At 43.3% G+C, this 13688-nt stretch overlaps 1 protein-coding gene across 3 annotated transcripts in view; it reads left to right on the top strand.

Annotated features, from left to right (window-relative positions):
* Window positions 1–13075, top strand: part of nucks1a (nuclear casein kinase and cyclin-dependent kinase substrate 1a) — a 106160-nt gene extending 93085 nt beyond the window's left edge. For all 3 annotated transcript variants that reach the window (XM_070859083.1, XM_070859081.1, XM_070859082.1), the window contains 2 exons: window positions 4123–4278; window positions 11080–13075. In XM_070859083.1, the coding sequence (XP_070715184.1) occupies window positions 4123–4278; window positions 11080–11306 (383 nt within the window). In that variant the 3' untranslated portion in view covers window positions 11307–13075. The remainder of the gene's footprint in view (window positions 1–4122; window positions 4279–11079) is intronic.
* The last annotated feature ends 613 nt before the right edge of the window (window positions 13076–13688 follow it).

Below are 13688 nucleotides of genomic sequence, written 5' to 3'. Positions count from 1 at the left end.
CCCACCCCCACCTTCCCCTTCTCCTCCCCACCCCCACCTTCCCCTTCTCCTCCCCACCCCCCACCTTCCCCTTCTCCTCCCCACCCCCACCTTCCCCTTCTCCTCCCCACCCCCACCTTCCCCTTCTCCTCCCCACCCCCACCTTCCCCTTCTCCTCCCCACCCCCACCTTCCCCTTCTCCTCCCCACCCCCACCTTCCCCTTCTCCTCCCCACCCCCACCTTCCCCTTCTCCTCCCCACCCCCACCCCCACCTTCCCCTTCTCCTCCCCACCCCCACCCCCACCTTCCCCTTCTCCTCCCCACCCCCACCTTCCCCTTCTCCTCCCCACCCCCACCTTCCCCTTCTCCCCACCCCCACCCCCACCTTCCCCTTCTCCTCCCCACCCCCACCTTCCCCTTCTCCTCCCCACCCCCACCTTCCCCTTCTCCCCACCCCCACCTTCCCCTTCTCCCCACCCCCACCTTCCCCTTCTCCTCCCCACCCCCACCCCCACCTTCCCCTTCTCCTCCCCACCCCCACCCCCACCTTCCCCTTCTCCTCCCCACCCCCACCCCCACCTTCCCCTTCTCCTCCCCACCCCCACCCCCACCTTCCCCTTCTCCTCCCCACCCCCACCCCCACCTTCCCCTTCTCCTCCCCACCCCCACCCCCACCTTCCCCTTCTCCTCCCCACCCCCACCCCCACCTTCCCCTTCTCCTCCCCACCCCCACCCCCACCTTCCCCTTCTCCTCCCCACCCCCACCTTCCCCTTCTCCTCCCCACCCCCACCCCCACCTTCCCCTTCCCTCCCTCCCTCTCTGCCCCCCTCCTCTCCCCCCCTCGCTGTCAGAAACACAGACACTGACAGACAAAGAGTGAGAGAGACAGACAGAGAGATAGAGATACTGACAGAGACACACTGGGGGGGGGGGGGGAGGGGGGATCCCAGCATGCTGTTGGAGGGCTCCCGGTGCTGCAGTCGGTAAGTAGAAAATGTTTTGTTTTATTGGTTTTTTAAAAATTATTTCTTAATTTTTTTTTGGTTGATTTATTGGTTTTTATCATTTATTATTGATGATGGCTCTTTATTTGTAAAACTGAAGTGTTTAATGTTTGTAAACTTCCCTTTAAACTCCCCCCCATTCCCTACGCCTGATTTGTAACCTACGCCTGATTTTCTAAAGTGTAGACAAGGTTTTTTCTAGCGTACAAAAATCTTCACTTACTCCATTCTAAGTTAGTTTGGAGTAAGTTTTCACTGCCGAAACTTTGAAAACAGGCATAAGTGGCCGGACACGCCCCCTTTTGGGGAAAAAAAAATTCTGTTCCAAAGTGAAACTGTTATAACTGACTAGAACTGGAGCAAACTAAATGCCGAGAATTTGAATTTCTAAGATACTCCGTTCGACACCAGTTGCTCCAAAAAATCAGGAGCAACTGAGGCCGAAACTTGGGCCCATGGAATGGTTTCTACAGTACCTGCAAAATAGAAATGCTTTCCAATATTTTCTGGTTCCCCAGTGACTGGGTAAGGTATCACAAGGCAGGGAACAATTAACTGCATGACAGACCTGTTATGTTGGGTGTCTGAGTCTCTAAGTCCTGCTGCTGGTTTTAATTGAAAGGGAAACATATGCTTGGGTTAACAGTGCACAGTAATTTTGCTGCTTTTCTGATAGTATTATGTTGGTATCATTTTTCAGTCTTGAAATGTTCACCAAACCAAGAGTTTTATTTTGTCTTGTTTCTCACGGTGAGCTGACTTCAGAGAATTTTTGTTTTAAACTCGGTGGACATCACACACAGTAAATGTAGGATAACTTCAAGCCTTTGTTTCTGTTTCAGTGTAGATAGAAGGAAACAGAACAGGAGAGCTTCTGGTGAGCGATTTTAAGATGGGTGCAGTTTTATTGCTGGATAGTAAAAGGGGAGCATGAGAGAACTTTTACCTGCAGTCCCAATCAATGTTCCCTGTCATTGTTTTTTGGCTGTGTGGTGCATTCCTGAAGTCTCCCACCAAAAGCCGGTACGTGGCCTGCGCAGGACCTCCAGACAGGAACATAAGAAATAGGAGCAGGGGTAGGCCGTTTGGCCCCTCGAGCCTGCTCCACCATTCAATAAGATCATGGCTGATCTGATCTTGGCCTCAATTCCACTTTCCCGTCCATTCCCCATAACCTTTGACAAAAATCTGTCTACTTCAACTTCACCCAGCAATTCTTTGAGAGGCATGCACTGATTGCATTAAAAGCATTTTTGAAGGAGGCTCCGTTGGGTATTGTTTGGTATGGTTGTGTCAGGTGCATGTTGAACTGTTATCGCTATAACCTCCAATTTTATTAAAATAGTGATGGAATAAGAGCTCAAGACGATTGTTGCTGATTTGAGGATTAATTGTCTTTTCCCCAACTATGGCTAGAAAACCTATCCTCCTAGGCGGTCCGTCGTATCGAGGATGACTTGCTTCGACGCCAAAAAGGGTAGAGTTGACAGGTGTTTCAATGGGAGACCTAATATTCCAGGTCCCGAACTACATCATGACAAATGGAAGATGCCTGTGCATGGATTTTATTAACGTGTGGTGGCTGTTGCACACCAGCCACCACACGGGCTTGACAGAGTTAGATCTTGGTCCAGTGGCAAGGATTCACCAAGACGACTGGATAAAAAGTCTGCCTGGACCTAGTGCTCGCACAATTGCAGTGTGGGCTGGCCCGTGCTGCCCCTGGGCCCATGCCTCTTCTGGCTCCAAACCCGCGCCTCTCCTGGGCCCCGATCGAGTCGCTCCACGATCACTCGCCGCTCCTGAGCCCCGACCTTGCCGCTCCTCCTGTACCTGCCCACGCTCCAATCACCGACCTGGACCTTGATGACGTCCAATCCAGTCGTCCTCTTCGCTGCCGTCGCCATCCTGCACCAATTCCGCTGTACCGTGCAGTGGTATGCTGCCCAGCTGCTCCAGATGCACTGCAGCAACTTGCCAAGACTTCTTCGGCAGTACCTCCCAAACCTCTACCACCTAGAAGGACATGGGCAGCAGGCGCATGGAAACAGCATCCCCTCCAATCACACACCACTCGGACTTGGAAATATATCGCCGTTCCTTCATTGTTGCTAGGTCCAAATCCTGGAACTCCCTCTAACAACACTGGGAGTACCTTCCCCACATGGACTACATCGGTTCAAGGTGGCGGCTCACCACCACCTTCTCGAGGGCAATTAGGGATGGGCAATAAATGCTGGCCTTGCCAGCAACACAAATATTCCAGGAACTAATAGTTTCATGAGAAAGTTTTGACCTGGGTAGAGGCATAAAAAGTCCCATTATATCTCTCACGTTGGAAGAGGTGCATCGGTCCGGTTTGATTTCAAATGTTAGTTTCGGGCAGTGGGTTCACAGATACAATGAGAAATAGAAGGAAATCTTCTGCTACAATTTGTATCCAGATGTTATTAAATGTAGCAGAAGTCCTTACTACTAGGGAGATCATGGGGTATGGCGAGAAAGCAGGAATGGGGCACTAAAGTTGCATGTTCGGCCATTAACTCATTGAATGGCAGTGCAGGCTCGAAGGGCCGAATGGCCTACTCCTGCAACTATTTTCTAATAACGCTAGAGTCTTCTCGGTTGAGGTCCCTTTTGTATTTGTTCTTGCGGTGTGTGTGTTGCCCATTGCTACTTGCCCTGCCAGCATTAACAGCGAGCCACGTGTGTGGACTGGAGTCTGGTGTCGGCCAGACCAAATGGCAGTGGCAAGTTTCCTTCCCTGAAGGGCATTAGTGATCTTGTGTTTTTTGGCAATCTGAGATGGTCAATAAACGACTAGATTTATTGAATTCAGTTTCACCACTTGTGGTGGCCTTTGAATTCACAACCTGTGGGTTTCCAGTCCAGCACTGTAACTGCTCCTCCATCATGTTGTATATCTTGCCTCACTGTGTGTGTGCTTCCTAAGCATCAGCACAAATTTCATATTGGTAATGAAGGAGCACAAAATGCTTTTAAAATCCTAAGCTTTGTTTAAAAAAAAATACTTCATCGTTGTTTTAAAAAATCCTGAATCCTGTTTAGTGGGTCCAACATGAAAATGAGTAATAGCTTGTATGGCTGAATTTCACAATTGTTCAATGTTATTATAGAAGGGGATTCTGGAAGTGATGCAGACTTTTACGTGGAAGATGATGATGACAGCGACTACAAGAGCTCTTTGAAGAAAAGCAAAAAGGGACGGAAGACTAAAACAGTACCTGAAAAAAAAGAGAAGACGACGCCCAAGCCCCGGCTCAGTGCTACAGGTAAGCTGCTCGCTCCTGTTAATGGAGAAGTTACCGTGCCAGGGGTTCGTCTCCTGTTCTCTTTGATAAACTATGGTTAGAGGCGAAGGGCCGTAGTGTCGTTCACCACCCTGAGTGTGAAAGGCCTGATCAAGTACTCGGGCGGTGCTAAGCTTGGCTTTTAAAATAATGTAAGATAGCGCAAGAAGTAATGATTGTACGAGACACGAGGTTCCACCGTTTTTAGCTTCTATGAGGAAAATTGAGTCGGTGCAGAAAACTGCGATTGGGATTTAATTTCTACACGTGTAAGATGGATGTTTTTGGAGCCTAGAGGGGAAGCTAAAAGGAACATTGACTGACCGTAGTATCAACCCAATTGATAAGCGAGAGATGAAAAGGGTTGCAACAGAGAAGGTGTTTGGGAGTTATTGTGTTGGGGCATTCAAAATCTGTCAAAATCATTCTCATGGTTTAAAAATGCTCCCTGCCTCACAGCCCTGGAAAAATGATTTGCTGGTTTTATTTGCATTTGCCAGCGTTTTTCATTCCTATACTTTTGGACTGAGAGCTAGAAATTCGGCGAGGTTGTAACTGGGTTTTTGGTGCTATTTCACTTTTTCTGGCGAAAACCTGGTCAGCGGGAAATTCAGAGACGTTTGGCGGCAGCGGGTCCTCGCCAAAAAATTGTGTGAAAAATACCGACATATAAAAAGCTGCGTTGGAGCAGCGGTAAGTGTGAAGACCTGCAAAAAAGTAAGTTAAGTTTTTATTTTTTAACTCTTTTGCAACAATTTGATAGATAAGTGTCTTGCAAAAGTTTTGTGAATTTTTTTCCCCCCAATTTTTAGGTGTTTTTCTGCCCTCCCTCGGCGCAACTCGCAGCATCGGCCTCCGACTAAAGTTGGCGAAACCTCGTGCAATGCCGATTTTTACCGCTGCGCAAATTAAAGCTTGAATTTACGGCCTGATAGCGATAGCGAAGCATTAACAGTCATTTCTAGCCCTTGGAATCAAGGGATCAGGCGGGAAAGCGAGTTAAGATAGAAGATTAGCCATGATCTTATTGAATGGCAGAGCAGGCTCGAGGGGCCATATGACCTAATCAAGCTCCTAATTCTTATGTTCTCATGACTTTTCATCGATTTGCACCCACCCCCAAACTTTAGAACACCTACTTGAATATCCTTTTTAATGTTTCAGAAGGGGTAAAGATATAAAAACTAAATTTTAGAATGGAGTAAGAATCCTGAGACAATCTCTAATGTGATTGTGTTGATACAGGTGTGTGCTCAAGCCTGTTTAAAAGTTCTAAGCATTTGTCACAAGGCTTCAAAACAAATACAGTTGTAACCACGTTCCCCTTACGGCCCATTCAAAAGTGCGCACATGCAGGGTTTTTTTCAATTTAGAAGTCGGCTTGCCGGCTGTGTGGGACACCTGGAGCTGCCACGCTGCTTAAAGGGAACAGTGGTTGTAATATGCAGGAAGCCCTTTTATTTTCTCTTCCCTCAATTCTGCTGCATCTGGATTTGATAAGGATTAGGGGGTAGTCTATCCAACTACTAATAAAATCTTACTCTATAATGCTTCTCCAGATATCAACAGAATTTAAGTCTTCATACTAGGTTTCTTTGGGAAAAATAATTACACCCTATAATGTCCAACTGCTGTTGCACGGCCAAGAATTGATACAGCACCTCAGTATTTGAGATATTATCACTCTGATATTTGAACAACTTTTAATGAACTTTCACCAAATTTGAGCAAATTTCCCCAACTAATTCTTGGATCCTTTCAACATTTGACCAACTGTATTATATTATTTCTGCATGTATGTATACAATTTTGAAGAAATTAACAAGCAAAACTTTTAATTATGCTGTATTTTTACATGCAGGTTTTTGAAAAATGATTGTGTGCTATTCGCTTTTCCTTTTTAACTTCCAAATGCAAGTAATTGAGCTGCCGTTCACATTTGTTAAAACCCACAAAACCTTGTCGGCCCTCCTTCACTCAAAAGATCACGGCGGATCTGATCCTGAATTCAACTCCACTTCCCTGCCCGCTCCCCATAACCCTTTACTCCCTTTTCTGTCTACCTGCCTTAAATATATGCAATGACCCTATCCCCACAGCTTTCTGGGTAGCGAATTCCATAGATTTGCAACCCTCAGAAGAAATTTCTCTTCATCTCAGTTTTAAATGGGTGGCCCCTTATTCTGAGATGATGTCCCCTAGTTTTAGTTTCCCCTATGAGTGGAAATATCCTCTCTGCATCCACCTTGTTGAGCCCCCTCATTATCTTATAAGTTTCAATAAGATCACCTCTCATTCTTCTGAACTCCAATGTGTATAGGCCCAAACTACTCAACCTATCCCCATAAGTCAACCTCTTCATCTTCGGAATCAACCTAGTGAACCTTCTCTGAACAGCCAACAATGCAAGTATATCCTTCCTTAAATACGGAGATCAAAACTGTACGCAGTACTCCAGGTGTGGCCTTGCCTGTACCCTGTACAGTTGTATAGCAGGACTTCTCTGCTTTTATATTCTTTCCCCCTGTAATAAAGGACATTTGCTTACCTGATTACTTGCTGTACCTGCATACCAACTTTTTGTGTTTCATGCACAAGGACCCCCAGGTCCCTCTGTACTGCAGCACTTGGCAATTTTTCTTCATTTAAATTATTATTTGCTTTTCTATTATTTCTGCCAAAATGGATAACTTCACATTTTCCCACGTTATACTCCATCTGCCAACTCACTTAGCCTGTCTATATCCCTTTTCAGATTTTTTTGTGTCCTCCTCACAATGTATTTTTCCATCCATCGTTGTATCATCAAACTTGGCTACATTACACTCGGTCCCTTCATCCAAGTCATTTAATATAGATTGTAAATAGTTGAGGATCCAGCAGCGATCCCTGCGACACCCCACTAGTCACTGTTTTCCAACCATAAAATGACCCATTTATCCCGACTCTCTGTTTTCTGTTAGTTAGCCAATCTTCTATCCATGCTAATATATTACCTCCAACCAAGTGAACTTTTATCTTGTGCAGTAACCTCTTGTGTGGCACCTTATCGAATGCCTTCTGAAAATCCAAATACACCACATCTACTGGTTCCTTTTTATCCACCCTGCTCGTTACATCCTCAAAGAACTCCAGCAAATTTGTCAAACATGATTTCCCTTTTATAAAACCATGCTAACTCTGCTTGATTGAATCATGCTTCTCAAAATGCCCCGCTTCTGCTTCCTTAATAATGGACTCCAGCATTTTCCCAACGATAGATGTTAGCCTAACTGGTCTATAGTTTCCTGCTTTTTGTCTGCCTCCATTTTAAAATAGAGGCTTTACATTTGCAGTTTCCCAATCTGTTGGGACCACCCCAGAATCAGGGGAATTTTGGTAGATTACAACCAATGCATCCACTATCTCTGCAGCCACTTCTTTTAAGACTCTAGTATATAAGCCATCAAGTCATGGGGACTTGTCCGCCTTTAGTCCCATTATTTTACCGAGTAACACTTCATTAGTGATAGTGATTGTATTAAGTTCCTCCCTCCCTATAGCCCCATGATTATCCACTATTGGGATGTTTTTAGTGTCTTCTACCGTGGAGACCGCCGCATAATATTTGTTCGTCTCTGCCATTTCCCTGTTCCCCATTATTAATTCCCCAGTCTCATCCTCTAGGGGACCAACATTTACTTTAGCCACTCTTTTCCCTTTTATGTACCTGTAGAAACTCTTACTATCTGTTTTTATATTTCCCTCTATCATTTTTTTTTGTGATTCTTTGCTGGCTTTTAAAAATTTCCCAATCTTCTGGCCTCCCACTAGTCTTGGCCATATTGTATGCCCTTGTTTTCAATTTAATACCATCCTTTATTTCCTTAGTTAACCACGGATGGTTATTCCTTCTCTTTGTCTTTCCTTCTCATTGGGATATATTTTTGTTGTGAGTTCTGAAATATTTCCTGAAATGTCTTCCACTGCTCATTAACTGTTCTATACTTTAGTCTATTTTCCAAGTCCATTTTAGCCAAATCTGCCCTCGTACCTTTGTAGTCTTCCTTATTTAAGCTTAGGACCCTGATTCGAGAACCAACTTTCTCACCCCCTAACTGAATTTGAAATCCAACCATGTTATAGTCACTCGTTCCCAGAGGATCCTTTACTAGGAGATCATTTAGTAATCCTGCCTCATTACACAATACTAGATCTAAGATAGCCTGCTCCCTAGTTAGTTCCGCAACGTACTGTTCAAGGAAACTATTCCGGATACACTCTATGAACTCTTCCTCAAAGCTACTCTGGCCAATTTACTTTATCGTGTCAATATGAAGGTTAAAATCGCCCATGATTATTGCCGTTCCTTTATTACAAGCCTCCATTATTAATTTATACCCCGTCCAACAATGTAGCTGCACCCACCAACGACTTTTTCCCTTTATTATTCCTTATCTCCACCCAAACTGATTCAACGTCTTGATATTCTGAGCCAATATCGTTTCTCACTAATGCACTGATCTCATCCTTTAATAACAGTGCTGCTCCACCTCCTTTTCCTTTCTGTCTCTCCTTCTGAATTGTCAAATACCCCTGAATATTTAGTTCCCAGTCCTGGTCACCTTGCAACCACGTCTCTGTACTAGCTATCAGATCATACCCATTTGTATCTATTTGTGCCCTCAACTCATCTATTTTGTTACATCTATTTAGACGAAGAGCTTTTAAATTAGTTTTTTTTAATCATTTTTTCCTACTTGTTTCCTTTATCCTTCAAATTCACTTTCTACATTTTTGCTTTCCCATTCCAGCTTCACTCCGCTCCCTACTGAATCTATTCTCGGGTTCCCATCCCCCTGCCAAGCAAGTTTAAAACATAGAAAAAGCCCTCCCCAACAGCACTAATAAACCTCCCCCTGCCCCCGGCGAGGATATTGGTCCCGGCTTTGTTGAGGTGCAATCCGTTTGGCTTGTACAGGTCCCACCTCCCTCAGAAACGGTCCCAATGCCTCAGGAATCTAAAGCCCTCCTTCCTGCACCATCTCTCCAGCCATGCATTCACCTGCTCTATACTCCTATTTCTGTACTCACTAGCTTGTGGCACCGGGAGTAATCCAGAGATTACTACCTTTTGAGGTCCTGCTTTTTAATCTCTCTCCTAGCTCCCTAAACTCTGCCTGCAGGACCTCATCCCTCTTTCTACCTATGTCATTGGTCCCGATATGGACCATGACCTCTGGCTGTTCACCCTCTACCCCAGAATGCCCTGCAGCCGCTCGGTGATACTATTGACCCTGGCACCAGGGAGGCAACATACCTGGAGTCACGTCTGCGGCCACAGAAACGCCTGTTTGCTCCCCTGACTATTGAATCCCCTATCACTATAGCTCTTCCACTCCTGTTGTTACATGGCCTTATTCTGGAGGCACATCTCTTGTGATCATCACACTGCTCATTGTAGGTTGTAGGTGGCCATTGAAGCTTTGGCAAAAGTAAAGTAATGCAGGTGCTTGAAATTTGAAATAAAAGCAATAAATGCTGGAAGCACTCAGCAGGTCAGATAGTGTCTGTGGAGAGAAACTGAGTTAATCAGGTCGATGACCTTTTGTCAGAACTGGAAAAAGTTAGGATTTTTGCAGGCTTTAAGCAAGTGCAGGGGCAGGGAAAAGTGGGAGGGGAGGAAAGAACAAAAGGGAGGTCTGTGATAGGGTGCAAGGCAGGAGTGATTAAATTGCAAAAGGGATGATGATGCAAGGCGAAAGGAGATGTAATGGGACAAGTAAAGAATTAAAAGATGGGTCTAGAAGAGGTATAAATGGGAATGGCAGAATCCAACAGCTGCCATGTGAAAAAATAGGGTCTCCACAGATACTGCCTGACCTGCTGAGTAGTTCCAATATTTGCTGTTTTTATTTATTATTGAAGCGTTTGGGTGGCCATTATTTGGTAATTGAACGAGTTATAAAATTGGTCTATATATAAAGTTTATACTAAAAATTCTCCTGCAATATTTACTTCAACTACATGCTTCCCCCTCCAGAATGAAGATACCATTTTGTTGAGAGCTATATGGCTCTATATATCTGCAACCAGAGACGTTCGATGGATCAAGCCAATGCCTTTGCATTGTTGTGGCTTGTATCATTGAGCTTCATGCCTCTGTTTTCCATAATGTTTGTCGTTGTTAATTTCTATAAGGTGGTTTAACAACTGGGGAAGATTTACTGCAGATATGTTTGTACTTCACTATTGAATGTTGTTCAACATTCAGGTATTAACCTCCCTCACTACCTCGTGCTTCTATCTGACGGAGCTTCCTGATTTGGTCTCTGCTTCAATGTGGTGACCTGCATCAGTAATTTAGTTCAAATATCCCCCACCCCCCCCAACTATTTCCTTCATTTCACTACTTATTCAATCATATGTGTGCATGTTTTAATTTCTAATATTTTCCAAGTCTAGGAAGGTTCGGGTGCTGATTTATGATCTTTCAGTGCCCAGCATGCTGCTTACTGCATCCAATGGAGTGTCTCGCCTGTTTGTATACTGTAAAAAAAAAATTATAAAAAAATGGATTTCCTCCACTGTTTTTATGCAGTGTTCAAGTGTTGTAACCTCTTTTAAAGTTGCACTTAAATATCTCCTTCCTTTTGACTCTAACTATACTCTCGTCTATTTGAATCTTGGATTGTTTTGAAATGGCCCTCTTTGTGGCGCATAAGATGATTTGTCGTAGTGAAGTATGTCATTCTGAAGTATGTTTTCATACAATTCCTGATTTGTGTATCTTTTACTTTTAAGTCACCCCTGCAACTCCCAGTCCGGTAAAAGGCAAAGGAAAGGGGAGGGTTTCTGCCACAAAGCCATCACCACCTTCTAAGGGGCAACCACCGGAAAGCCCTGCTAAAGAGTCAAAGAAGGAGAAGAGCCCTCCACCAGAAACAAACGAGGAAGAAGAGCCAGAAGATGAGGAGGAGGAGGGTGATAAAGAGGAGGAAGAGGAAGAAGTTAATTCTGGGGATGACTGAACAATACAAGGGGATATTTTTTTATATAAGTAGAGTTAGAAAATGACTTCACTGACAGCTCGGTTCACAAGGTTTAGACACAGGACTTGTGTGTGTGTGTGTGTTTTTTTTTAAAAGAGAGACTGTCCCTTTTAGTGTCCTGCAAATGCTATTAACAGAATCGAATCATTTAAATTTGGCTTGGTATTTTATAGGAGTTGCTTTGATCTTTTCAAAATTAGGAACCGCAAACCTAGCACGAATTGCTAGTATTTTTGTCAAATTACTTTTTGTTTGTAATGGCAATTTCAAGTGAAGCTGTGGAAAGATCTGACAACTCAACAAAAGTAGTTTAGCAACAAAAAAAATATGCCCAGAGTATGTTCAGATGAAGGCAAAACCTTCAGTCTATTTGATCTCATCCTTTCAGGAAATTAACCCTGCCGTCTTTCCTTTACAGCATCGAATTGTTGCGTGCAAAAAGGGCAAACCAGATGCAAGCTTGTAATGTGCAAGTACAGTTTATATAACAAACGATTCATTCATCTTTTGCATACTAGTAAAGAAAAATCTGCTCATTTTCTTGGAGTCCATTGTACTGTCAGTTGAATGAATCCTTCCTGTGGATTTCTTTGTCGGAAATGTTTGACAACAAATGTTTTTTTTTAAACAAAGGACAAGATCGAAGACTCCTGTAAATATAACAACAGCTTAACTATCTTGGCCATGTAAAATTTAGGCTCTGTACATACACGTAGCCAAATGACCTAGAAGTTTAGATGTCGCTTCATTTTAAAAATAGGTGTAGATTTGGTTTATGACCATTTTGAATTGTCACCTTAACAGAGTAAATAAAAGTGTTTCTGGTGTCCTTTAAGGAAAAAGCATCTGCCATTTACAACAATGCCAACTGATTACCATCTGTCTCCCAGCATAATATCTAAGCAGTTTCTAAAATTTGTCTCTATAGCATTGTAGTCTTTCACATGCGAATCCTGGGTCGGTTAAGTAGGTAAAACTAACGTCGTCTTAAATCGATTCCATCCATTTTAATTGTTGCATCCTTCCAGCATAACTAAATAGCAAGTGGTCATAAATGAATAGATCCCAGTCTACTATTTCAGTCCAAATGTAATTATTTGGCCCACTCGTTCAACTGTTTTAGCGTTATGTTAAGTTTAAAAGAAAAACGGATTTTGATATTGTATTTTTAAGATAACGTAAACATTTTGGGTCAGCCTAGGTTTTTTTCAAAATTAAGACCCTGGGATTTAAAAGGGCACGATCTTTTGTAGTTCATAGCTAACCAGTTCACACATGGGGAAATGTTGCATTGCAAGTGATGGTTGTATCTAAAATAGTATGGTCAAGTTGTTCCATGTAAATGAGTGGTGATGTGGGATGATGTAATCCTGAAAAGCTATCACAAACTTGTCATTGCTAGTTCTACCTTCAATACTTTAGAGGTACGATGCTGAAAAACGAAGAAGAGAATAAAAAGCTGCACGCCACCAAAATCACCGAGTCGTCAGGTCTGATCTTGTGAACTGAATTGTATTTTTTTTTTGCCGATTGAAATGTTTAAAAATGAATGTGATCGAATCCTGAAAAACTGCGCAATTGTTTGTCTGTATCAGCATTTTGTCAAAAGCAGCCATATCTTTGTAAGTTAGAAAAAAAAGAACTTGTACAGCCAATTCTTGCGATGTTAACATCCAATTCACATGGGCTTTCAATTTCTTTTTGTTTTTATTTTCGCTACAGAACATTAAATGTCTGCTGGTGTACAATGGTTTCTTCGAGCAGTTTTTTTGGAGGCTGTTAAAGGGGTGGGAGAGAGGAACATGTTGAAGTACAACAAGGCGTTCAGAGCAGTGCACCTAAATGTAACTCTTACTTGCAAAAGCTCAAAAATCTTTGTGCATGCTACTGCTTAGAATGCCTTGAGATCATTGAATTTTAGACCTATATCATCCCTGGCATGCTGTTTGCAGCTGTTTGGTGCTTCCATGTTGAAAAATATTAATTTCCTTTTCCCTCAACCCCCATTTCCATTTCAGGGATAATAATTTTTTCAGCAAGGAATATGTTCCTGTGGAGTACTTTGGAATATTAAAATACGTATATTGGCGGCGGGTGGGTGGGGGGGGGGGGGGAGCGGGTGGTGGGGGAGGAGGGTGGTTGTTGCAATTAGCTTTGACTGTGTAACCTATCCCCATTTTTTAGTCATATTCTAACTCAGTGCTCAGTTAATATTTCATTGTCTCAACTTGTTAATTTTTTTAAACTATATTGTAGTTTAGATGAATGGAGTATTGTATCATCTAAGTAGACTGAGCCCATCTCTACTCTTAGACATACAGTGAAACATTGTTGTTTGCAGTAGATTGTGAGCAACTAAAC

The sequence above is a fragment of the Pristiophorus japonicus genome, chromosome 17 (assembly GCF_044704955.1).
Source record: "Pristiophorus japonicus isolate sPriJap1 chromosome 17, sPriJap1.hap1, whole genome shotgun sequence".
NCBI classification, from domain to species: domain Eukaryota; kingdom Metazoa; phylum Chordata; class Chondrichthyes; family Pristiophoridae; genus Pristiophorus; species Pristiophorus japonicus.
The sequence above is the reverse complement of the archived record's forward strand: the minus strand, read 5'-3'. Positions and strand labels throughout refer to the sequence as shown.